This window comes from Scatophagus argus, chromosome 7 (assembly GCF_020382885.2).
Source record: "Scatophagus argus isolate fScaArg1 chromosome 7, fScaArg1.pri, whole genome shotgun sequence".
NCBI lineage: Eukaryota > Metazoa > Chordata > Actinopteri > Scatophagidae > Scatophagus > Scatophagus argus.
In genome coordinates, this window is record NC_058499.1 from 5713115 (window position 1) to 5737618 (window position 24504).

The 24504-nt window shown below is 43.1% G+C and overlaps 1 protein-coding gene across 2 annotated transcripts; it reads left to right on the forward strand.

Annotated features, from left to right (window-relative positions):
* Positions 1–1578: 1578 nt before the first annotated feature.
* syt12 (synaptotagmin XII) lies at positions 1579–24041 on the forward strand. 2 transcript variants are annotated; one of them, XM_046395082.1, is made up of 8 exons: positions 1579–2615; positions 12265–12325; positions 13080–13273; positions 14348–14752; positions 18401–18616; positions 19522–19642; positions 20077–20210; positions 21309–24041. In XM_046395082.1, exons 2-8 carry the CDS (start codon positions 12280–12282, stop codon positions 21480–21482), a joined length of 1290 nt encoding a protein of 429 aa, XP_046251038.1. In that variant the 5' UTR covers positions 1579–2615; positions 12265–12279; the 3' UTR covers positions 21483–24041. The 2 variants fall into 2 exon arrangements, with proteins under 2 accessions (XP_046251038.1, XP_046251039.1); XM_046395083.1 differs by lacking the exon at positions 1579–2615 and adding an exon at positions 9293–11402.
* The last annotated feature ends 463 nt before the right edge of the window (positions 24042–24504 follow it).

The window sequence follows — 24504 nt, forward strand, 5'->3', positions numbered from 1 at the left end:
TGCTACTTTGTCACTTTTTTGTGCAAATAGGAGCCGTCGTTAAGCCTTGGGCTGCTAATGTGCCTCTAAATTATTTACAGTGACCATACTAAAACTGGAAACATATTCATCTTCCCAGGGGGTTGGGACATAAACCAAATCACTGATTTTTTTTTTTTTTTTGCACACCGCCTGTCCCTTTGCTGGTGTGTCTCAGAGGAGCTCATGTCTCTAAGATAAAGAGATTCTCACTGTGCTCTCAGAGTCAAGAGTTATCTCGTTATTACTTAAATGTCATGTGGGAGATGTTTGTGTCTGCGAGGCTCTGTGGATATTTATAAGAATATTAGATTTAGATTCCAAATTTAAAGGCACGCTCTCTGATTTAGTCGTAGGGCTCATGAGCGAGCGCAAAATTCAGATGAGAAGATAATTGACTTAATTGAATCATTGTTGTGTACTTTCACTTCTGATTCCGGTTACTGAAATTTCATGTTCATCTAAAAGTGACTGTTTGGATTTGATGAATTTTTCCAACAGTATGAGTCATGCACAGCCTCTGGAATGCGGGTGTTGTGTACATTTCTTGTACTGGAACATAAAACATTCGCCTGCGGTACAGCACGTCCACCACCAGATGGCGACGTTCAAAAGGCAAAGAAAAACCAGAGAGCACCACTCTCCTGCTGCTGAGCTGCTTTTAGGAGCTGATCATTGGAGTGTTTACTTGTATTGAAGCCACATTCACTTCAGTGTAGCTGAAAGAAAAGTGAAAACACGCTTTACGAGTCGTGCAGGACAAATCTGAAAGCCTCACAGGGATTTGCTTTTGATGAAACTCGAGCTTGAACCATAAAGATGAGATGATCCTGCCTAGACTGAGATTATATTCTTATCTGACTCCCTACGTCTCACACAGCCGTCTCTCCTCCTGTGGAGGAAATCTAAGTGCACTGAGACTATTGGGATGCTCTGTTACTGTGTTCCTGCGATAATTAATTCTAGATTTACTGCATTTCGTTGTTGCATGTGAGGATCAGAGCATCGTATCTGCTGTAAATGTGTCTCACTGTTTACTGTGTCTGTCTGAGCCTCATCTGCACAGGTAAGGAGAAACATCTCGATTAACATGTAGGCACTGTGCTTCTCTTCCAGGACCCAACACTAACCTGCCATGAGTGTTTCTCACCAGCCGTAATCCTCACATTCATCAGTTTGGATCCAGAGTGATGCTCCACTGGGTTTATTACTGGTATTGTGAGTCATTACTTAATCAATAATCCAGTTGAATGAGGTCAAAGTGGGGGTCAGGAGCCCCCCCACAGTCAGATGAATTTTCCTTTGCTGCCTGAAACGAACTTTTGAAGATGGGCTATTGGTGAAAGTCTTTCCACGTGTTTCCCACGTGGTTAAATGAAGGTATAATCAGGCATTTAATATGCAACACTGTGTTTCATAAGCAGCTTAACAAAGCAGAAATATTTACTGATATGCTGGATAGTGTGAAAGAGCTTCCAGTGTGCATTAGAATTTAAAACTAATGGCTTTATTCATGCCTAATAAATCATTTACGAATGCTTTAAAGATCAGTAATTATTAAAAAAAACAGCTAAATTGTGAAGTTGTGAGAAAACCTTTTGTTTATCACATAACTCGCTTTGCCTGTACTGATCTACAAAGCAATAGGAAGAGTTTCATTAACATGAATGCATCTGTGAAGTGTTGTTAGAAGGTGGCACCTTTGATTGTAACCTCTGGCGTTTTGGCTTCGTACTGCACGGCAGGTGTGATTCAAAAGATTCATTCGAGTCTTCTTTCGCTGGTTTCCCCGCGTCAGGATCAATAAGGAGTGTTTTGTTTTTGCGATCTGCGGCCCACCTGCAGCTACACGTCGTTATGCAACTTCACACTGAATCATCCACAACAGCTGAGATGATGATGATGATGAAGAGGAGGAGGAGGAAGTTTGATCTTGGGACAGAACTGTGGGTCAGGAGGCTTTTGTCGCTTTGAGGATGAACTGAAAAGTTTGGGTGTCCCTGAAACACGCTGGCGCGCCTCCCAGACAAGCCGACCCCCCGTGCGTCCGTTGCATAACACCGCGCCGTGTGTGTGTGTGCGCGCGCGCGCAGCTCCGTATTTCCCTGCTGCTGTGGACCCCTGGGGGAGGTGGTGGTCGTCGTCTTTATTGAGCGGCCCGGCGGTGGTGGAAGTTTCGCTGCAGGGGTGGGACTTTGTTCCTGCAGTCGATCGGTCGGGGTTGAGCTGCGGCTCACGCAGAAATGCCTCTGGCAGCAGCTTTCCACACTACAGCAAGCAGCAGCGCAACCACACGGACAGCACCGAGTGGAAGATAAACCGTCCCCCCCTCCTCCTCCTCCCTCCTGCTCCTCCTCCTCCTGTTCTTCTTCCTCTCCATCCTCCAGCTGGCCGCGTCTGAAAGCGCTGAAACGGGAGGAGAGTGAACGCCGTTTCCTTCCCCTCCTCCACCCCCCCGGGATACACAGGCCGGACCGGCACTGGTGTCATTGGATGGAGAGAGGCGCCTGAAGAAGGGAGAGCGGTGGAGTTGCTCTACCGTCCTCCTCCTCCTCCACCTCCTCCTGCTTCCCTACTGCACCAAAAGAAAACTCCGGGTAAGAAATGCGTGCTCAGTCAAGCCATTCGTCCATAAGCCGCTGCGCTCCTGCACTCCTGTGTTGTGCACGACACGCAACACGCATCATGGCGAGACGTGGGACTTGCATGCGTATTTGTCTCCCTCTGCTCTTTCTGTTGACAGTGAGGGGATTAATTTGGAGCGTGAGGCATTAGCCGCGCTTGTGAATGCGTCTTAGCAGACGGGATGGCAGGCTCTCCTGGCACGGCTCTCCTCTCTTTTCTCTCAGTCGACCCAAATATCGATTCGCATTGCAGGTCGATCTGAACCAGGAGCTGTCGGTGGCTCCCGGGGCTTACAGGACTCATAACAAATGGCAACCCGAGCGGCGGGAGCTGTCCATTCAGCACCACTCTGCTCAACTCCATCCGGAAACTGTGGCCTGGTAAAAACTTAGTGCGGGTCTGCCGAGCAGCTGTGGGGATGTGGTGTGAAGGAGGACAGGTGAAAGTCGGGTATTGGTTCGCAGAATGGAGTCTGTTACTCTGACTGAAGTGTTGGACTCAGGGGTTTCAGGACTCAGAGTGTAGTTTTCCTCAGACTAAGGAGTGCACGCAGGTATTTGAGGCTAATTTGTTACACAGTTGAAAGTTGACCCAACTGTAAGTTTAATTTTCAGTTCCTAATCAATACCAATTTCAAGTCTGGTACCAACACCAGAATCATACTTTTCCCCCACAGAAGTTAAATCGTGGAACACGTGATCAGAGAACGATGAAGATCGAGAGAATGAGCTTTCAACACCGTCTTTTGTTTCTTACTATGTCACTGTACTTTTTTACATAGTTGACACTGGAGAGCTGACAGGAAATGAAAAGAGAGACAAAGATTGTTGCTTTAACCCTCTAGACAAAGGCGCTCCTGCCTTTCGCTTTTCTAATAACATTTTTGGATAGTTTTACCATTTTAGGCATCTATTCAAATGGCACAGTTGGAAAAGATAGCATCACTGTGCTTCCATATGCAACCTGCGACAAGGTGTCACGATTGCACAGGCCGGAAAGGTTGGGGATCAGCGTCTCCCGGATGAAGATGAAATGAGGGGTGTCAGTCCCATAAAGCCATGCAAATAACAGAAGATCTGCTGCTTGGTGTGTGCTTGCTCGCTCCTTCCTCCTCCTGCCTTTGAAGCTTTCAGAGGCTTTAGACTGGAGTCAGCTGTGTTTCCGTTGGCTGTCCGTCCCTCTGATGCTGTCGCGGTTTTACAGCTTCTCCCTGAAGCTTCCCATACGTTCTTTATCTTTTGGCTTCTTTTCTGTGTTCCCTTTAAAAGACAAAAGTTGTCATTACCTGGAAAGCTTGTCTCCTCAATTAACAGTTAAAGGATGAGTAGAGCCAGAGCTGTGATTTTCAAACAGTGAAGCGTATTCAGGATCCAGGAGGACGCTCACTTGATTAACACCCACCTTTAGATGCTTTTAAAACTAAGATGCTTTTAAGAAAAATTCAGAAAAATTCAATCTTGTTAACACGATCTCACACTTTCACACCCTCCCTCATATTTGAGTGTGTTACCGTAGCTTTCCAGTGATGCTGGAGGTCTGCATGAAGTGTGTGTGTGTGTGTGTGTGTGTGTCATTCGGACTCTCGCCTCCTCCCTGCCAGCCTGAAATACAACCTGCTCAGAATTCAATTCCTCCACCAGCACTTGTAATCATCTCAGCCATTCGTTCAGCACCATCTCTATTTTTCGCTGGCTGTCATGGGCTTTCCCTGCTTCGACACACACACACACACACACACACACACACACACACACACACAGGCACACAACACCCCACCTTCCCCTCCCTGTGCTCATGTTGAACTCCTCAGAAGAAAAGTGTTATTACATTAAGAAAACTGGGAGATGAACGGTAGGGACACTTGGGTCTACTGTAACACCTCCAGGCCCACTGCCATTATCAAAATGCTCTTTCCAAAGATTGAACAGTGGCCTACACCCTAATGCATCACCGCTGATATTTCCAGAATAAATCATGTAATGGATTGCTTCGATTTGCGGTGAATGTGGTCACAGCAGTTTGCCGTCAGATGCAGCTGCAGCTTAAGGCTTAAGTTGAGGAGTGAGACGTCGCAGGATGAATCACTTTTATGAGACTGAGACTCTCAGTTTTCAGGAATTGAACTGTGTTGACGTATAAAACTTGCAGCTCTGTTGACAAAACACATCTGTACTTTAAAATGTAGCGTGAGCTGGTTAGCTTAGCTTAGCATAAAGACTGGAAACAGCCTGACTCTGTAGCGGCCAATCAACACATTATATCTTTGGTTGTTTGATGTGTAGCAATTACAAAGTGTAAAAAAATCACAATTTATCTTATTATTTTTATTTCTGAGGGCCGACATTACGCTGAATTATGGTCTGGCTCATGCAAGCACCCAAATTTGTTTTCTTTTCCTGCACGTCCGTATTAGTGACTGGCAAGTAAAATGTAAATATGACTTGTGATGATCCAATAATGATGTGAACGTGTTAATATGCCACCATGTTTAAAACTAGCTAAAAATATCATACGCAGTACAGGCACAACACACATTTCACACAGTTTGCGTCAGATTAATCCAAATGGAAAAGTTCCTCTGTTGTTTCTGCCAGCATTAAAATTCTTTGAAAATTTGAGACTGAGGTTTAGCACAGCATCTCCGCTACCTGCTGCTGTTGGGTTATCAGCTGGTGGAGGTCGCTGCCTGCGCTCTATTTAGGCCCGTTTCTCTGCCATTGAAGTGGGACATCTGCACTGCCAAAGTGAGCACAGCCAGCGCTTAGCTTAGCGAGCTAGGCTATGTAGCTTCTCTCTTCCTAAGAGACGTCGATCTAAATTTGCTTTACAAAAAAAAATAAACAAAGGTCTGCAGGTTTATTGCTAAAAGTATGATTTAACTTACAAAGAAGTGAGGATGCAGAGTAAAAAGAAAAAGAAAAACTGTTCCTGTCCAAATACCTTTGGAACTGACTGCAGTTAATCAATAGGTAATCAATAAAGCTAAGGCTTGGCTTCAAATCACTGCTCTTCCCCACTGTCTCATTACTGAGAGTGAAGAAACCTTTTTCCAAAAACATTAAGTTGGGTCTTACAGACGTTTCTGTCGCACTAAGTGCTTTTCCTGTCCTGTTTTAGCCAAAATGTGAGGTTGTTAATCTAATAGGTGGTAGTTAGCACGCTGGTGCGGCGTAATGGTCACATGATTTAGCTTTTTGGCCATAACATCAGCGTTCCAGACTAAGACTTCGAGATAAAAAAAAAATATATAAAAGACACATCGACAGCATTGGAAAAAGTCCATTCAGGTGTGGAAATGAGTAGGACACACTCAGCAACTTCTTTAATTACCTCGAATTGGTCGAAGTGGGATGCGTCCATGTGTGTGTGAAGCCATGGTTGAGCTCATTCTGGATGATAATGCGTGTTTCTGTGCATTTTAGACGACAAAAACATTACTTTATGAAATTATGCTGTGGTTAAGTCACCTGAGCGAGTCCTGTGTGTCCGTTTGTGTCATTTTGTTGTGTTCGTACAGTTTTGTCCTCTCTGTATGTTACAGAGCTTTTCTCTGTTTCCTGCCAAAGGAGAAGGAGAGGAAAAGCTTAAAATCCAGATCTTTTGAGACAAATCAAATTCTTGTTGTGAGAGTTGTTTGAGTGGCTCTCGACTGAGACGGAGCCCAAACAATTCCCCACTTGCTGTTACACCTTTTCCATTCATTTCGTTTGGAGTTAAACTGACTTGCGTGGATCAGCTTTAACTGAGGAGACTCAAGTCTTTATCTCTGTTAGTTTCTTGGTTGTGTGAAAACGCAAAGATGTTATGGTGGCCGTGCGTAATCAAATCAAAATCTCTTTCTTGTTTGCTAATTCGTGTCAGATGTGTGCATCAATTAGAGCTTCTGAGACGTATTTCTGCTGCATGTTTGCTTTTCAGTGAAATATCTCTGAAGTGTCTGTGCCCAAGTACAGTTTCTCAACACGGTTGTAAACTCTTAGTCTGTTTAAACCGTCTTTGCAGACTTCGAGGTGCAGTATTGTTGTGTTAGCAGCATTTAGACGTTTAGGGTTTGTAGTTTCAACCCTGGGAGGTTGAGCTGATTGGCTGCAGACAGCAGGTTCTTCCCGTCTCTGCTGGCGCCGCCGGTGACATGTCAAAGCTGGCGCCAACCGGCGTGATGCTACTTTTACGTAACCATGCACCAAATGAGCTGCCTAAGCCAGAAGGTGTAGCTGTCGTGCAAAGGCCAGACATGTAAAGAGGCAGGGCAGAGAGACAGACGAGTTGCTTTGCTGCCTGTACAGACTGCTGTGCAGTGTTACATCTGGCCATTCGGGCCGAGCGCGGCGCTGAGGCAGTTCATTTGATTATGAGTCACTCGGAGAGATTTAAAGCAAAGTTGATTGATCAGTTGTTGGGAGAGCAAGCGAGAAGGAGTCAGAGGAGAGCAACTGACAGGCCTGTGATTCCTCCCTCCTTCTTCTTCTGCTTCTCTTCCCAGCTTCCTGTGTGTCTTATTTCTCTTTCTACAGACATGTTCAACTCTTCTTTATTTTCTTCCATCTTGTCTTTCTATTATATCATCCATGTCTCTGTCTTCATCCAACATCTCTTTTTTCTCCTTTTCTTTCCCTCTATACTTCTGTTCGTGAGTGAGTGTGTGTGTGTGTTGACATAAATCAGTGTGTCTGTTCTTATCGATCAGACCTGTTTTAACATGCGGCTCCATTAGAGGGAATTTCTTGTTTTCTTTCTTTCTTGCTGTTAGCAGCAAACTGCAGCAGCTTCGGCATATTTACATCCAGTGCAGGATGTGCTTCTCTCTGAGCGGGTGGGTTTCCTGTTGTGCCAGAGCTGCTTCAGTTGGAGGAAAAAGCTGCCTCGTAGTGTCTTGTTTTTTCCCTGGAGTCACCTTGGCTTTTATTAGCAAACCCTACAGCAGATCGCAGAGAAACCAAATAAATAAAGAAGCTTTTTATACACACGTTTTGTGCAGCTGAGTGAAAGGCAACATCTGAGTTAAAAAATAAACCTATAGCTCAGTTAGAGTGAACGTGACAACGACTGCATTAATATTTGTCGTACTACTATGACATAACTTCCTCATGACTGGAAGATAAACTAGCATGAGCCGATTATTAGCCATTTTTGTCTCCAAAGTTAAAGAGCCAGGATCACCAATTCCAACACCCACCACAACCCAGCACTGGTTGACCTAAAAAAAAAATGTGCAAACGAGCTGTTGCCATGAGGAAAAGGTGAGCTCGTCATGTTATGCCAGCAGAAAGAGATCAGGTGGTTTGTCTTGTAAGGGGAGAATCTTTTACTTAGATAAAGAGGTCATCGGATACGACCAAAAATAGAAAGTATGAAAGAGGGGATTTTTATCAGCGTGTTTAAAAGCAGGATGAAACTTCAGATTAAGAGTTAGAGGTGCAAAAGCTGCCTGATCATGAAGAGGTGTGGGGAGGCCCACTCTTTCAATGCCTCTCAGATTTCACTGAGGTGCAAACAGATCTTTTGATAAAGCAAAATGTTTGAGTTCTGTACAGAGAAGAGATTCTGTACAACCCGTAGGCTTATTGGCTAACAAGGTTTTAAACATAAGGTAAAGAAAACTGTTCCAAGGCAAGCCTCCACCTGCCCACTTAATGCATCAGTTGCTTCATCTCATTTTTCAGACGCCCAAAGCGATTATACAGCCTCCTCTACAGAGATCGGAAAGATGATACTGTGTTCTATTTAAATAGCTGTGATACTGTATCTGTGAAAGGCCAGTATTGGAGGAGTAGATCTGATATATCCAGGTGGATGTCAGCCAACATTCCTGCAGTTTTCAAAGTCTTCTCAGTAACTTAAGCCAACCGGTCTGTGATATTAACCTGACTTTACAGTCTGTGCTGCAGAAGAAAAATATTTGTTTGTTTTGACATTTCATTAGGCAAGAGGGTTCCAGGTTCGAATCCCGGTCTGGGCCCTTCTATGTGGAGTTTGCATGTTCTCCCTGTGCCTGCGTGGGTTTTCTCCGGGTGCTCCGGCTTCCTCCCACAATACCAAAAACATGCACATTAGGTTAATTGGCTACTCTAAATTGCCCCTAGGTGAGAGTGTGAGAGTGTGTGGTTGTTTGTCTTTGTGTGTTGGCCCTGCGATTGACTGGCGACCAGTTCAGGGTGTACCCCGCCTCTCGCCCGTAGTCAGCTGGGATAGGCTCCAGCCCCCCGTGACCCTGATGGATAAGCGGTATAGAAAATGGATGGATCGATGGACATTTCATTAATGATAAGCACACGTGACTGTTAAGTCTCACTTTTCCTTTGTGATGACGTTTCCTGTGGCAGCCTCATTACTGTTGTGGAAAACTGAATTTCACCAGTTCTTAACACTTATCACAGCCAGTTTGGAAAGTCGTCATTGTGACAAGATATTCATTTCATGCGTATCTTCTTAATTAAACCATCCTCCACACAACTACTCTCTGCATGCACCAAAGGAAGACCGTCTTTCTGGGGCTTCATGAGGGATGTTACCAGACTAAGGAGTCCCTGCAGCAGTGGCGAGATAAATCTAAAGACGACATGTGGGCATGAAGATGACACATCAGTGGAAAAGCTTTTATGCAAATCGTTACCTTTCCTTTCACAGCCTTGTGCTAATGAGCTGTCAGCCACAGGAGCCATCTTGCCAACTTTGCACTACTCTTTTCATTTGCACAATACCACTGTAAATATTGTTGTCATTCCTGACATTGTTTATATATATATATTTATTCTGGTAGTTCTTATATTTCTTATATTTATATAGTGCTGTTCTATATTTATAGTAGTTAGTATTGGTTTTTGGGCTTATACCACTACCAGGGAAACTAATTTCGTTCCACCTCATGTTTCTACATGTGTGAAATGACAGTGAAGCTCCTTGAATCCTTGAAAGTCTCCAGTCTGAATGGACATAAAGTACTGCATCACCTGATGACTGTTGATATAACGAAAATAAGACGTCATTGCTTTAATGCAAAAGGTCAGATTTAGCCTGATCTCCATGTTGTTTTCCTCCTCTTGCAGCTGGAATCCCTCTGCCTGTGTTCCTTTTCCGTCCTGTCTCTCCCTGTTTATCACACAGTTTTTAGCATCCTCGTACCATCTTCCTTGTAGCGCTGTCTACACACATCTGGTTAGATTTTATGGTGCAGATGGTGACAGCTGAAAACAGGATAACAAACAGCCAAGGTCTCAAATTTGGTTACATTCTTCTCTGCCAAAGTCTGTGTGCATGGAAGTCCGGGAAACACTTCTGTGGTCTGCACATGAGTGAATACGAATGGGTGGTTATTTTCTGTCATACTTGTGCGGACCTTCAGACCGGACGGTGGATCAAACAGGCAGCAGAGCTCTGGGCTCTGGTGTTTGGACTTGTGTTATATTGCAGAAAAAACATTTCATTTCCTTGGACTAATTTGGTAATTTGGTTTTCTGAATTTGCTGGGAGTAGTGAGTCGTACCAGGGGTACTTGTTAGAGGGCAGAGGGTCTGTGGTCGGCAGGGGCAGATGGAAAGATTGTGCTGTCTCTCGTTTTTAAAAGAATAGAATTTATGATTCAGTAATAAACATGTGCACCCACCAACAGTCAGTTGCCAGTTTGTTAGGTACATCAACCCAACACCACATGAAATTAAGGGATATTCATTCTCTACATTTAAGTCCTCCCTGGCGCAGTGCCAACTACACCTGATCTGGTGCCTTGGTCAGTAGAACTGGTGGGAGAATTTACTGAATATATGTGCTTTTTGTGGGGGGAGAACATGCAAACTCCCCACAGCAAGGTCCTGCCCAAGTCAGGATTCAAACCCTCTGCTAACCACTAGGCTGGTACCAGAGGATAATTGTGCACTTTCAACGAATCAGATGACTTCCAGTCCCTCACATCTACTGGCGCTGAACTCAAAATAACAGTCTTTACAGAACTACAGTGAGTGTGTGCCTTCTTGTTTTCACACGTATTTCTATTTCAGGCAAACTGGACTTCATTGTTAGCATCCTGCCTCCTTAAGCCCACTGAGACACCAGAGCTCCCACGCTGCTCATTGTTATTTACTAAATGTGTCTGTTACATTCTCTCTCGCTCTCCCCATCCTCCATCCTCCATCCTCCCTCCTCTTCCTTTGCTTCCTCTGGACCTCCTCTACACTCATATGTTACCTTAAGCCAAGACAAGCGGATCTGAATGACGCTGGGCCGAGTTTGGAGGGGTGGGGGGGCGTGCGGCGCTCAGAGCTTCCCTCCCACTGCCAGAGATTCCCCCATGCTTTGCTAATGGCATATCAGCAGCTGTCAGTAGACCCTGCACTGCGTCAGCCACTTTAATTGGCCTGCATGGCTGTGGTCTGCAAAGCGCTCAGCAGAATTGAGTCAACACCCCCCTCAAATCCCCCTCGAGCCTTTTTCTATATCATTAGTGTAATGCTCCTGTTTCCTCCAAGCCACTGAGATATGGGGAGATTCCAACAAGCGGGGGAGTGGGGGGGGGGATGAGGATGAGGAATGAGTCACACGCCAGCACCCATCTTTTTTTTTTTTTTTTTTTTTTTGCAGTTTGCAGAGGAAGAGAAGGTCGAAGGAATAAATGCTCTCTTTTGTATCTTTAAAGAACAACCCATTCTGTAATGAAAGAGCCATGAAAACTGAATTGATTCTTCTTGTAAACTAATCAGACCCAACAGCTGCACGCTCTGTGCAGTGAATGTACGATCAGAGAGTTCACCCACAAGCCTTACACGGTAAGCAGAACCGGGGGCGAGTTACTATTTGTCTATTCACAGTAAATAATAGTACGTCTTTCACATGTACAATACCTTTCATCTACACTGTAAAATCAGACCACAGAGGGCCCCAAAATCCAGTTTCTTCTTTCACAGTCTTTGCAGCATCAGTCAATGCAGCTGAAATCTACCGACAAACACGCTGTGTCTGGAAGACAACATACTGTGTTATCATTATATGAGTTTGTAGAGATTTATTTTACTCAATCCCATCCTTCTTTCACCTTCAACATGAAGTGCAGTAAACATGGCCAGATGGGAGAGTATTTTCATTAGACAAATTAAAGCAGCACTAATGTTTTCAGACACTTAAAATGTTTTCCCAATTTGCGCCTGTTGTGCTCAAGCACTCTGACATCCCTTGTTTTGCACATATGTTGTTGTGCATGTTCCTCATCGTGTTCACGCGTATGAAGCAGCAGTGGATGGCAGGAGTCATTAGGTTGCTGTGGGACAATTTGCTCTGTGGCCCAAGGCAGGTTCATTCGGCCATTTTTACTCTGATTCATGCTGAAGGCAAAAGAATTATAATCAAATTTTTAGAATCTTGTTACTGATACTAACTATGAAATTGTTGTTTAGTTACAGAATTATGATTTTTTTCCCTCAGTTGAATATGCAGTAAATTTGTGGGGAAAATAACCCAACTCTACATGATGAACCAAACTGCCATTTTGAATGAATTCTTGGGTTTCTTTTCGTGTAGTTTGTTCTTAGATCAAGTCTGGCAGCAGCTCAGGGTGTGAGACTTTATAACATTATGGCGTCTGACATGAAAAGCTACTTGAACAGATTGGGTTTTTTTTGTTTTTCTTTTCAGGCTGGCTGCAGCACCATGTCTTCGGCTCAGAGTGGGGATATCTCAGGCTACCATCTGAGTGGTGAGTGGACAACGTTGGTCACAGACTGTTTCATCGTATTCCTTTACAAATTCTTCCTGCATGGGGATCCTTTTGTGGATTAATGCTTGACAGCTGCAGTTTTTATCCGCCTTGTTGTAAATGTATGTGAGCGACAGAGAGACTGTAGATTTTCATTCAGGGTGTGCACTGGTGTGCCTGCTCTCAGGTCTACTTGACAGCCGATGACACGTTTATACAAAAGCTTTACAACACCTCCGGCCTCATCTCCTGCTAAAGGCTATCAATGCTACGAAACACTTTCGCTTGCCCTATAATTGGCTTATCTGTTGTGTTAAAGAGAGGCGATAAAGCTGTCAAAGTCCTCCCACCAAAGCAGTTCGTCTTGAGAAAGCCAACACGGGCTCATAATCCCCCTCGAAAATGAAACATGAGATGTTCTGACGTTTGATTCAGAGCGGCGTTTCAATTCTGTTTGCCACGTTTCATCCTAAAACTCTTATCTGATTCACATCAAACTTTATGCATCCTCTCCAAGTCTCCCAAAGTCAGTCCGTCGCTCGGTGCTGAATGACGTGGCTTGAAGCAGTGGCTGTCACTGCTCAAAGACTTGTACTGGTCTTACAATAAAAAGCCTTTCTATACTCTCCTGTCCTGGGTGCCTCCCAAACTTCCTCCAGTGATCAAACTCCTCTGCCAAACATTAATTACTGACAACTAAGAGGCTAAACTTGGAAGTAAGGATATATTTAAACATTTCTCTTTTCGGTTTCAGTGGTACGAAACCCACCTGGCTGGGAGGTGGGGATCTACCTGGTGGGTTTCTTTGTGCTACTTGGAGTGGCTGGACTCAACATCTGGAAGCTGTGGAAATCTGGAACCTTCCCCGCGCCGTCCCCCTTCCCCAACTTTGACTATCGATACCTGCAAGAAAAATATGGAACGTCCTTCTCCGAAGTCAGGCAAAAGGTACTTTTACATTCACAGTCAGAATCGCTAGATATCAGCATTGTTCACAAAATAAATGGTTCTCAAAAAGGATGGGGAGGTGACATAACAAGTGCAGTCATCTCTGAGATCTGGGACCATGCTGGCATTACTACAGTCAAGTTCTGCAGATCAAGTAATTTAATAGATCACCTTTGTTTTCTCCTCCAAATAAGTTTGGCTAACTTGATCACCTGACTACTTGTGTTTCTTGCTCATCAAACTTCGTCTTAGCAATCTTACCTTCCAGTTCACCAAAATCTGCAGCTCCTCTCAGCTTTGCCAGGTTTTGTAGTGAGTTTCAGCACATTTGTTCAGCATCTGCCTCAAACTTTATCATTTTGAATCTCATACTGTTGTTTTCAGCCACAGGAGGCAGCTGTTTTCAGCCCAAAAAAACCCCACAAAATACCGTAAAAAACCTACTGTACCCTACCTGCCAAGCACCAAGCAGCGTACAGACACAATTATCAACCATAGCAGATGAACATAGTGAAGTAATTAGTGGATAAAAGGCCATATATTTCCACTAGGAGATGGTGGGGGCCAAAACAGAGCTAAAAGGAAGTGAATATTGTATGTTATAGGTAAAGAACAGCTGCAAACATCAGTCATACAGTCATATGTCACTGCCGTTACTATAAATGTTGTTAGAAATTTGCTTTGATTAGCTTTCAGTGCAGGACAGACAGGACAACATAAGACACAGGATACTAACAGGACCATTGTATAAATCAAATCCAGTTGTGGACATTAGAGATATCGTGAAGTTTCATGCCACATTCCCTCCTTTTTGGGAGCATTTAGTTTTTGTAGGTTTGCTTGCTAATCCCATATAAAACTTACTATAATAGATTTTGTGGTTTTGTCATCAAATACATGACAATTACATGCAAGAGTAAAGAGCAAAGAAAACCCTTAAAATCCATGCAGACTAGTGACGAACAAACTCTTTGGTTGTACTGCTTTCTGACACAGGACTGAGAGCTGAGCTCATCCTGTAGTTATCAGTACTTTTTAAATGTTCTTGATCCCTTTCATAACTCCTGCCTCAAGAGAGTGGCTGCCAACAATCACAGGAGAACCTCCACCACCTCCAGCCGCAAACCCAGCCTGGCCCTTGGTGACACCCCAGACGGTTTCAGAGACCTGGGCCACCTGGAGCTGATGAGCAGGGAGCTGGACCCGACCGGCATGGCCCAGCTGAACCGATCCATCTCCACTGACTCACTCAGCTCCATCTCCTCCATCGCTAACAACTTCGGCCACGACTTCACGGTTGGCCAGCTGGAGGTGACGCTTGAGTTTGAGCCTTCCAGGCATCCAGGCCAAGGCACCGGAATGCTCCACATCACTCTGCACCAGGGCAAAGACTTGCTGGAGAAGGAGGAGGGAGACTTCCCAGGCTGCTTCATCAGAGTCTCTCTGGGGCCAGAGGAGCTCAATGTTGGAGTCACAAGGGTGAGGAAACTGTCACGTTCTTGTCTTTTTTGTGCTTATATGAGTATGGTAAGATGTAAATGAAGGGATAACATGTGGTTCTTCTCAACATGTTCACTCCAGGACCTGTTTCATGTTTGATTCGGACATGCTAGGATGCACCAGGTGAACTGGCTTGCGTATTTCCGAATGGTAAAGTGATTGATGCATTAGAGTTACAGGTTATTTAAGCAGAGTTTAGGGAACTGATCACTTAAATGTACCCTGTAGTGTTTTTGACCTCTCATGCATGGACCTGCAGGTGGCGCCGGTGGTGTCACGCTTTTTCACTGACCTTCAGGTGGTGCTAACTGACACACAGAAATGCACCAGAATAAAGGCAGTAGTGAGGAAAACTGCTTCCAAGTTAATGTTGCTGTAAAAAAAGCAGGTTTCAGAGTGTTAAATTAACACTTGTGCTAGAGCTTAAGGTTGCAGCACAGTGTATTGCTGCTATCAAGAGTAAAGTGGCTGTTACAAGGCTAAAATGATTGTTTTGTCGTACTAACAGTCCAAAACTCGCAGGTTTTAAGTTCACAGTGATAGAAATCTCAGAAAATAGCAAGTCCTCATGTGAGCCCTGTAGAATGTGTCTGTAAATGCTAACACATGTGAAAACAGAGCTAAACTTACTGTGATGTTTAGTTAAGACAATGCAGGGTTTTTGGTTTTTTTTAGCGTTTCAAACTTGTGATCGATAAAGATGCAGAAGTTCCTCGTTAGCTGCCATTATCATACAAAAAGGGGACGGGAGACATTCAGCATAACAGCCACTAGATTACTAACAGAGCGGAGAATCAAGACTGAAGGGGGGGACAAAATGAAAGGAAGCGCTTCACAGATGGTTAATTAGCAGTTTAAGACATGAGGACTGAAGCTGAGCAAAGGACGGAAGATAAAAGTCACTCCTGACGTTGTGGGAGAGCACTGAAGGCCGTGGCGTCTGAAGGCTTCTTGAACAAGGTGGGAGGGGGGGGCAGCTTGGCTCACTCGAAGCTGAGCTGATGATTTTAGCCCTGGCTGAATTTTAGACTGAGACAATGATTCATCCCACAGGGTGAAAGGCTTGATCCTGCAGCCTGACAAGCCAGTCGTTTCCTGTCTGACCGAAGAGCTCATTTCATTTACTTGAGTGGCGAGCCCGCTGGGAGCTGGACGTAGTCAGGAGAGGTTGATTTCACATCTTTTACCTTCATCAGGAGGAGGTGTGATTGACTTTTAAGGTCACTCACTTTGAACTATAACCTGTGACCTGCGTTTACCTGCAGTTTATGTTACAATGATGATGAGTCGTGGCATCATATTCTTTTTTTACAGTGAGGTTTGTAAAAACCCTTATGATAGGAAGTGATTCCTTTTCAGTTCAGTCAGTTTAAAATGATGATGATGATGCAAGTCACCATATTTGTAAAGGAAGTGGATATTAGATGATAGTGTTGAGTGACGTGACAATCTATAACGTGAGACATTATAAACCAATAGAATATCAAAACACTACCCTGTTAATATCTCCGAAAACAAACCCACGAATAAGACACTGTAATAAAGTACATACTGTAGGGTTTTTTTGGTACTTAATTTTCCAGATTACTGAAAAAAAAACCCAGATATTTTTATACTTTTTCCATAAACTCTTTCCTCAGGAAATGTATTATATCATGATATAACATTTGAACTATTGTTATATAGGATTCATTCCCATTATTCTATTAGAAAATTTTATTTTCTTATTTTATTTAAATTCTGTTCTCTTTTTTGGAGGGGGGGTTGTTTGTTTTTTTCAGTTTCACCTTTCTTTTAAAAACGTAATTATTTGTTTTGTTTTTTCTCTGTAGTCTGTAATTGTCTATTGTTATTATTTCTTCTGTGAGGCATTTTGTAAAATATTTTTGCTGTAGCCTATAAATGCTATACTGAGTTTCTGTCTCATAATTGTGACTTATTCTCACAGCCTTAAAATTTTGTCTCGCTGCTGTTTTTTTTCTTCCTTTTCCTCACAGAAACGTGTTGTTTGTTGCTTTTTCCTTGACATTCTCCGCTGAAACGATGTCGTAAAGAGCTTGAGTCTAATGCGGTGTGACCGTCCTGACAGGACGAGAACAGAACAACATTCCTCCATCTGCTCCACCTGCCACTCGCCTCCTGCTCTCACTGACATTTTGCCAGAAATTCGCCAAAATTCCTGCTTGGCTGTGAGTCATCAGCCATCAGTGCAGGCTTGCCCTCACACGAGCATGTTGTTAAGTTGCATTAATACACTCGTTGTTGGGTGTAATAATCGTGGATGGGGCAGCTTTAGTTGCCTGTTTAGTGTCGAGGAGCGGTGAAGAGCAATGGAAATGCTGACATCAGCTCCTCTCGTCCTGATGGTCAAGGCAGCCTCCGTCAGACAGGAAACGACTGGCTTGTCAGGCTGCAGGATCAAGCCTTTCAGTCTGTGGGATGAATCACTGTCTCAGTCTAAAATTCAGCCAGGGCTAACATTTCTTTGCTGTCACTGCTTCCTGCTTTTGTTTTGCTTGTAATAATGTGTATGCCATCTTCTCTCGCTCCCCCCGTCTATGGTAGCTCATCCACACAGACGCCTCATGCATCCTTCTGAGTTTTTCTTTTTTTTTTTGTTTTGAAATCACCTCGTTTTCACCACACACATCACCGTTGTGATGAGCTCACATTGTGGATGGAGTGCAGGGCTGGCAGGGACATAATGCCTGCTTTGGATGCTTTATGTCTCTGTGTAGACATTTACACAGCGGCAGCAGCGAGGCCTTTTCTGGATTCTGCAGGTGTTGGATGATTATGAGGCCATCCAGCTGCTTGATATGAGACACAATTCAAGGTCGGAATCACAGCTGGATTTGTACACCCTGTGCTCTCAATTCACCATTCATTTATTGTGCAGAGAGTTGCTGATTTATCAAAAACAACTCCTGCTGACCTTGCACAAAGATGCTTTTGTTTGTGTCTCTGTATTTGTGTGAAGGTTACAGTGTTTATTTCAGAGATGTTTAGCCGGAATATTCCTCACTGTATTCACACCTCAGAGAGAAGCACTGGTGTGGAGACCGGGCTTATTATTAAATCCGCTCTCCTCTGCACATTTACTAGTTGCCTGGTAACTTCCGACTGCTTTGTAAACCACCGCTTCACGCTGTAGCATCTGCTGGCCTGGAATCAGCCCCGGCCACAAGTAGGGGAAGTGCTGGTGACTTTGGCTTTGGCAGCTGAGTCTCTCACTCACCAAACTGTCCTCGTCATTGCAAAAGCCATCAGTGCCGCCAAGAAAATAAACTGAACAAGTGAAGGAATATTCCACAGTGTGAAAAGTATGAACTATGTGCTCTTAAAATAATGCATGTTCTCAACAATGCAGACACCAGATGCTTATTAGGTAACGTGGAGAGTCCTCTCTGCAGAGACTCACAGATGTTACGGCCCACACTGCATCTTTACTTGTGAGGCCTTGTGACTGATTGTGTTTATTTGATTTATCTTACAATCAGTGCGTGTTGTGCAGAATGTTTTTGTAGCTCTGTGTTTATTTGTGCCGTAGCAACGATAAGCCGTCATCTTACTGAAAGCTGGCACAAAGTAAATTCCTACATTTCAAATATCTTCTGCACCCCACAGGTCCAGACGAATGCATTCACCGTGATTTTTGACGAGCGCTACTCCATCCCCGTGGACTTGCCCACGCTGGAGGAGTACAGCCTGCGTTTCGCCGCTTTCGGCATCGATGCTGACGAAAGAAACATCAGCGCCGGGGTGGCAGATCTCAAGCTGTCAGACCTGGACCTGACCATCAGACCATTCAACGCCTGGCTCTACCTTCAGGACGTCAATAAGGTGAGTTACAATACATTAACATGTCATGGGGTACAGCTTCTTATCATACAATGCTATAAAGACAAATAATGCTCGAATAAACTCTACAGATTTTAATTTACTAGTATGACGTGCAGTGTTTCTTACAATAAACTGAATACTGAGGACCCCTGCTGGACATTCAGCAAAACTACATGTCATATTTAATAAACAAATCAAGTGGACTATTTCAAGATTATCTGATAAAATACATTGTTATTAATGGAGCCAGATGTAATGCAGACAAATTTAATTGTTGTTTGCAGTTCCCATGGCAACAAAGTTGATGCTATTTGCTATTTTACCTGTTAACTCTCATTCATCGCATTCATCTCATTCAAGTTAAACTGTTGGCAAACAGACTTGAACCGCAGACGTTTTAAAAATCCTGTCTTTCATAGTTTTAGAATGCTTTAATTAAGTGACATTTCAATTTCGAACTTCTTTATTGACTTTATTTTGTCAGTATATTTTTTTACATACACCGAAATTCTTTCTCTGCATTTAACCCATCACTGAATGAACACACACATGCAACATGCAGTGAAACACACAGGAGCAGTGGGCTGCCATATCAGGTGCCATATCAGGTGCCCAGGAGCATTTGGGGGGGGGTTAAGTGCCTTGCTCAAGTGCACATCAGCTGTCTAATAGAGGGGGGGAGCATTAATCAATAACTCCCTCACACCCAAAATTTTCCTGCCAGTCCTGGGTGGAATCGAACCAGCAACCCTCCGGTCACAAGCCGCTTCTCAGACCTCTGATTTAAAAATTGATCTAAAAAGTATTTAAAGTTAAAACCACCCACAGTGGATGTAGGAGCTCTGGAGAGCTGTGTGGATGGATGTTTTTGACATAGTCGGCCATGCTGTGGTCCCACTCCCCAGGCTGTGGATGCAGTAGGGGAGATCCTGTTGTCTCTCAGCTATTTGCCAACAGCAGAGCGTCTCACAGTGGTCGTGGCCAAGTGCAAGAACCTGGTGTGGACCAACAGCAAGACCACTGCAGGTCAGAGACATTTGTATGTTTTTACTGTGGTGTGTATTTTATGTGGAAATGTGTCATTGCACCAAAGAGAAAAAGAGAACACAATAAGAACTGACGCAGTAACAACAGACTCTTAATGTCAACTCCCAGGTGATGCGTTTATTCTCATAAAGAAGGCAGATGGGACTTAAATGACTTGTTCATCATGTTAAATTTCCATTTCTGTGCGACGCTAACGTTGTGCCGATAAAGGTCACCGACTGAAACGCAGATATTATCCTCCACAGAGCTAATTGTGCGTGCAGGACTGTGCTTCTAAGTGATTACTGTTTAATGAGGAATTTATTGCATGCTCTGTGAATGCGAGTGGAGGTGTGTGTGTTAGTGCACATGTAGATTGTGGTTTAGAAACCAGTAACACAATCATAATTTTGTTCCCTCATTCTTGTTATCAGACCCGTTTGTCAAAGTGTATCTCCTGCAAGACGGCAGGAAGATCAGCAAGAAGAAAACTTCAACCAAAAGGGACGACACAAACCCCATCTTCAATGAAGCCATGATCTTCTCTGTGCCGTCCATCGTCCTGCAGGTGACACTTCGGGCTGTGGTTTAAATTACTAAAGCAACAAAAAGCAAAAATCTCAAGTAAACTGATTACTTATGATGTGTTTGCCACGAATGTAGTCTTCAAAAGTCAATCCTTTCTCCCTCAAAAAAAGAAGAGATTATGTATCTCAAGGAAGGTCCCGGTTCAGTACAGATTGGGTATTTAGGGTAAGTACAACTAAATCAGCATGGATGCAGAAGAAACAACAAGACTCAGAGTTTGCATCGACATCGGTGGCTCTGTGAGACTAAACATCTGTGCTTTAAGATAAAAGCTGTTGTCAGCTAACATGCTAATGTGAAGCAGGCATAATGTTTACCAAGTTCACCAAATTAGTATAGTGTGCTAACATGGTAAGATTTGCCGATTAACTTCAACAGAAAGGGGACCTGAAACTCATTAATTTTGCAGGTATGGCCTGACAAATTAAACTTTTGACCTGATGAAGTCAGAGGATCATCAAGGTACTGAGAATTCATCCTTAATGGGACACAGATGTCTGTACCAAATGTCATGGCATGTTATTCAGTAGCTTTCCAGACATTTCATTCAAAACCACAAAAGTCAGCTGCATAGTGACTCACAGTGAAAGTCAGAGGATCGCCGAAGTCCTAAGGATTCATCCTATGGGCCCTTGAATGCCTGCACAAAATTTCATGGTGATCCATCCAGTACAGGTGAGATATTTCAATATTCAGGAATGAAACGGTGGGACAACTGACAGACTAACATTTCTATCTCTAGAGCTACATAGAAATAAAATTACCGGAACATCGCTGATCATTAAAATCTTCCTGCGATAACTCAATATGCCTCTTGAAAGCGTGGATCAGTCGATCGAATGTTTTAAAGGCCAACGATGCTCTTATATTTGCTGTTTACAAAATGAGACAAACAGTAATGAAATTAAATGTGAGTAATTGTGGGACGGGGTTAAAATGCCAAAAACAATAAAAAAAAAAATAGCAAATGCTGTTATCATAGATGTTCTTTTAGCTTATCTGGAAGGACGCTGCTGTAAAGGAGACGCTGAGTCATGCTCACACAGCAGCTTGTGTAACCGTGTTATGCTGTTTGCAGGAACTGTCCCTAAGGGTGACCGTCGCCGAGACAACAGACGACGGCCGAGGCGAGAACCTGGGTCATGTAATCATCGGCCCGGAGGCCAGCGGGATGGGGATCACCCACTGGAACCAGATGCTGGCCACTCTGAGGAAGCCCGTGTCCATGTGGCACCCTCTGCGCAGAGTCTAGGATCCTGTTTTGAGTTAAACACTTGTTTTCTCACGTTCTTTTCACCTCTCTCTTTATTTGGTGCCAATCTGTTACTTTGTTTAAGTAAGATAAGAGCTGTGCTGGCGAGTAACAAATTGGTGTGAACACCTTATCTTAGTACATGAGGGAGGAATCTGAAAAGCCAGTGTTTGACCCTGAACGGCGTGTGTCATTGATCCCTAGATCAATTATACATTGAAATCCTGTCTTTAGTATTTGGCTTCATTCTGCCTGCATTATAGGTGAGGGTGGCATTTAGGAAGACGCAGTGCATGTTATGGTGGCCCTGAGAGATCGACATACTGCAGCTTAAAGCAGAAACAGACGACTTTCAGCTCCCCCCTGCTTTTCCAGATGATATTATTGTTGGCGCCATTGTCATAAAGAGAACTGGATCACTTTCCATTTTCCTCAGAGTAGCAACTACCAACAGAGGACAAAAGCAGGAATTTATGCATTCATTTAGCCTGTAATGGAGACATGAAAGCAGTTAGAGATGGTGCCAGGCTGCCAGTCTGGTTTCATTTTTCCTGGAGATGTCATGCCCGGTGCTTTGTTTAAGCAAGGTTTCTAAACGCTGATGTTGCCAGTACTCTACAGCCATTACACTGTACAGTCAGCCTTTACTTCAAAATGATAATGATAAGAAGTAAGAAAACCTACCAATCTCACAACACAAAACAAAGTGAGTAAACACAACCAAATACCACAAACACCATGGAAAGACTCAAAATCAATAAAACTATGAGCAAAACTGTAAGATTTTTTAAGTGGGACCACAAGTTTGCATTGCATAGCTTTTTAGTGTCCCCGTAACAAACAGCTTCTGTTGTCATGTGTGCAACTTGCAGCATTTTGGTTGTGATTTCTCACTTCACAGTCTTTTTGTCTCAGTGCTTCACGTGTTTTCAAATCGGTGAAGATGTTTTGTGTTTTGTCGTTTGCATGTCTTCTGTTGTTGCAGTGTGTCCTCTCAGGGCCACCGTATCAAATCCAAAATTGCCCGCATTGCATACTGAAAGTAAATTGCATATTAATCTCTTCCTCCTGGCTTAAAAACTTGGGCCAAATCCTGATTCCCCATCACGGTAACAGCAAAGGAAACATGAATATGTGGATACCTTTTCCCTCCTAAGCCATCTTGATCAGAAATTTCAGTTTGCCTTTAAAGTGAGTTTTAATTAACAAAAGCAGCCCAGCCTTTGAAGGCCTCTCAGTCTTTGCATGGTGCCTACTGGTTGTCCCTGTTTTAGCTGTTTAGAGAACGACTGACTGGGCGGAGGGGTGAAATCACTTCTCTATCAGGAAAACGCTCATTTATCTTTTCAAACCAGTCACTGATTGTGTTGACGTGATTGAATTCATAGTGGATTCAGAGCCGAGTTGAATTAGCTCTGTTGGATTTGCTTGTGTAATTTGTTCATGGTGAGACTGACAGATAATAGAGGTTTTGGTATGTTTGGTATTTATTGTGCTTTTGAAAAAAAAAAAGAAAAGAAAAAGAAAAATCCAGGTACTCTTATCCAGGTGAAATAATTGTAATTTGTAGCAGTTGTTACAGGGTGGCAAAATCAGATGTAATTAGCATATAAATATCATATTACATTGTTCTATTTTTGCCATGATTAATGCAATACAACTTGCAATGCATATATTTAACAGTGTAAATATTGTACTGGAACATTTTTCTCGTTACTATTTTTTCCTCTAAATTCTCTGTGCAAATCATGTTTTTCATAGTATTACACTTTCATAACACCAACGTTGTTGCTGATCAATTAATTGTTATCAAAACACCTCTGGGAATTTAACTTGTGATGTTAAGAATACTAACCCTTTTAAATGGGTTTACTTTGGCTCCTTTTGTGTTAAAGGAAGCACCTTGATATTCTGAATTAATCTGTCATTGTCACGCTCGTTTGGCTTCTGTTGTTAAGATACCTGCGAACTTTTCATAAATACTGAAGGTGTTCCAGGTTGAAACCAAGAGGAGCCACTTTGCAACCTGAAGCCTGATTGATAATATTGCTAAAAAAAATTTGTTTTGTTTTGGTTTGGTTTTTTTTTTTCAGTTTAAGTGAAGATAATGTGACATGGTTTGTGAAAAGTCAGAATGTCAAGGTGACTTTTTATCTTTCTGAGATATTCTTTACAACATTGTGCAATAGTGCTGTTTTGTTGTATCTTTTGAATGTGAATTATCATGTGAAATACCTGCTAACTTTAAAAGCATCGTCAGCCTTATGCATTTTTTTTTCTCTTCAAGCAGAACACACTCTACATTTTCGGTCAAATTCTGACCGTATTCCTCAACCCACTTCAGTCCCAAAACAACCCACTCATGGTCGTATGCTACATAATATTTCCTACTGTGCCAAATAACAAAGCAATATTTTCATTTACAATCAGCATTTGATTTAACAAAAGCTGTAGCCTACATTTGACCATGCATGAAATTATTTAGCACTTGATGTGAATGTGCCTCAAGAATACAGTGTATTGTGTGAATGCTGTTTGAAATAAAAGCAATTCAACGACTATTCCTGTATCTTATTGGAGAGGAATTGCTGGAATCTGAGAAGAGGAAAAAGGTAAGATGTCTCACACTTTCCCTTATTTCTGGATACCACAAAAGTCACCTTAAAGTACACAAGTGGAAAAAGAAAATGCCACCAAAGACACCAACATCTCTGCATGTCAGCTGATTTTGTTTGGGAATATGCAGCCCTGAGGCACAATATCACAGGCAGCTTAATCTGACCTCAGATTATGACCTCAGTACTATACGATGACTATATGATGGCCTCAGTACTATAATATAGTTAACATAGATAATGTAGTCTAGAGTCTGATTTAAACACAAAATTATGACGGTGACTATCCCGCGCTGCATCAGTTTAGTCATTTAAAATGTAGTACGCAACACGATTGAGGATGTGTGAAGTGTAAGTATTCTGTGATTTACTGTTTTGCAGCAGAGGTAAAGAATTAGAGGTACGAA

Coding starts and splice junctions, on each gene's coding strand:
- syt12 (XM_046395082.1), top strand. CDS start 12,280: ATGTCTTCGGCTCAGAGTGGGGATATCTCAGGCTACCATCTGAGTG. Junction 19,643..20,076: donor CAACAGCAAGACCACTGCAG/GTCAGAGACATT, acceptor TCTTGTTATCAG/ACCCGTTTGTCAAAGTGTAT. Junction 20,211..21,308: donor TGCCGTCCATCGTCCTGCAG/GTGACACTTCGG, acceptor TGCTGTTTGCAG/GAACTGTCCCTAAGGGTGAC.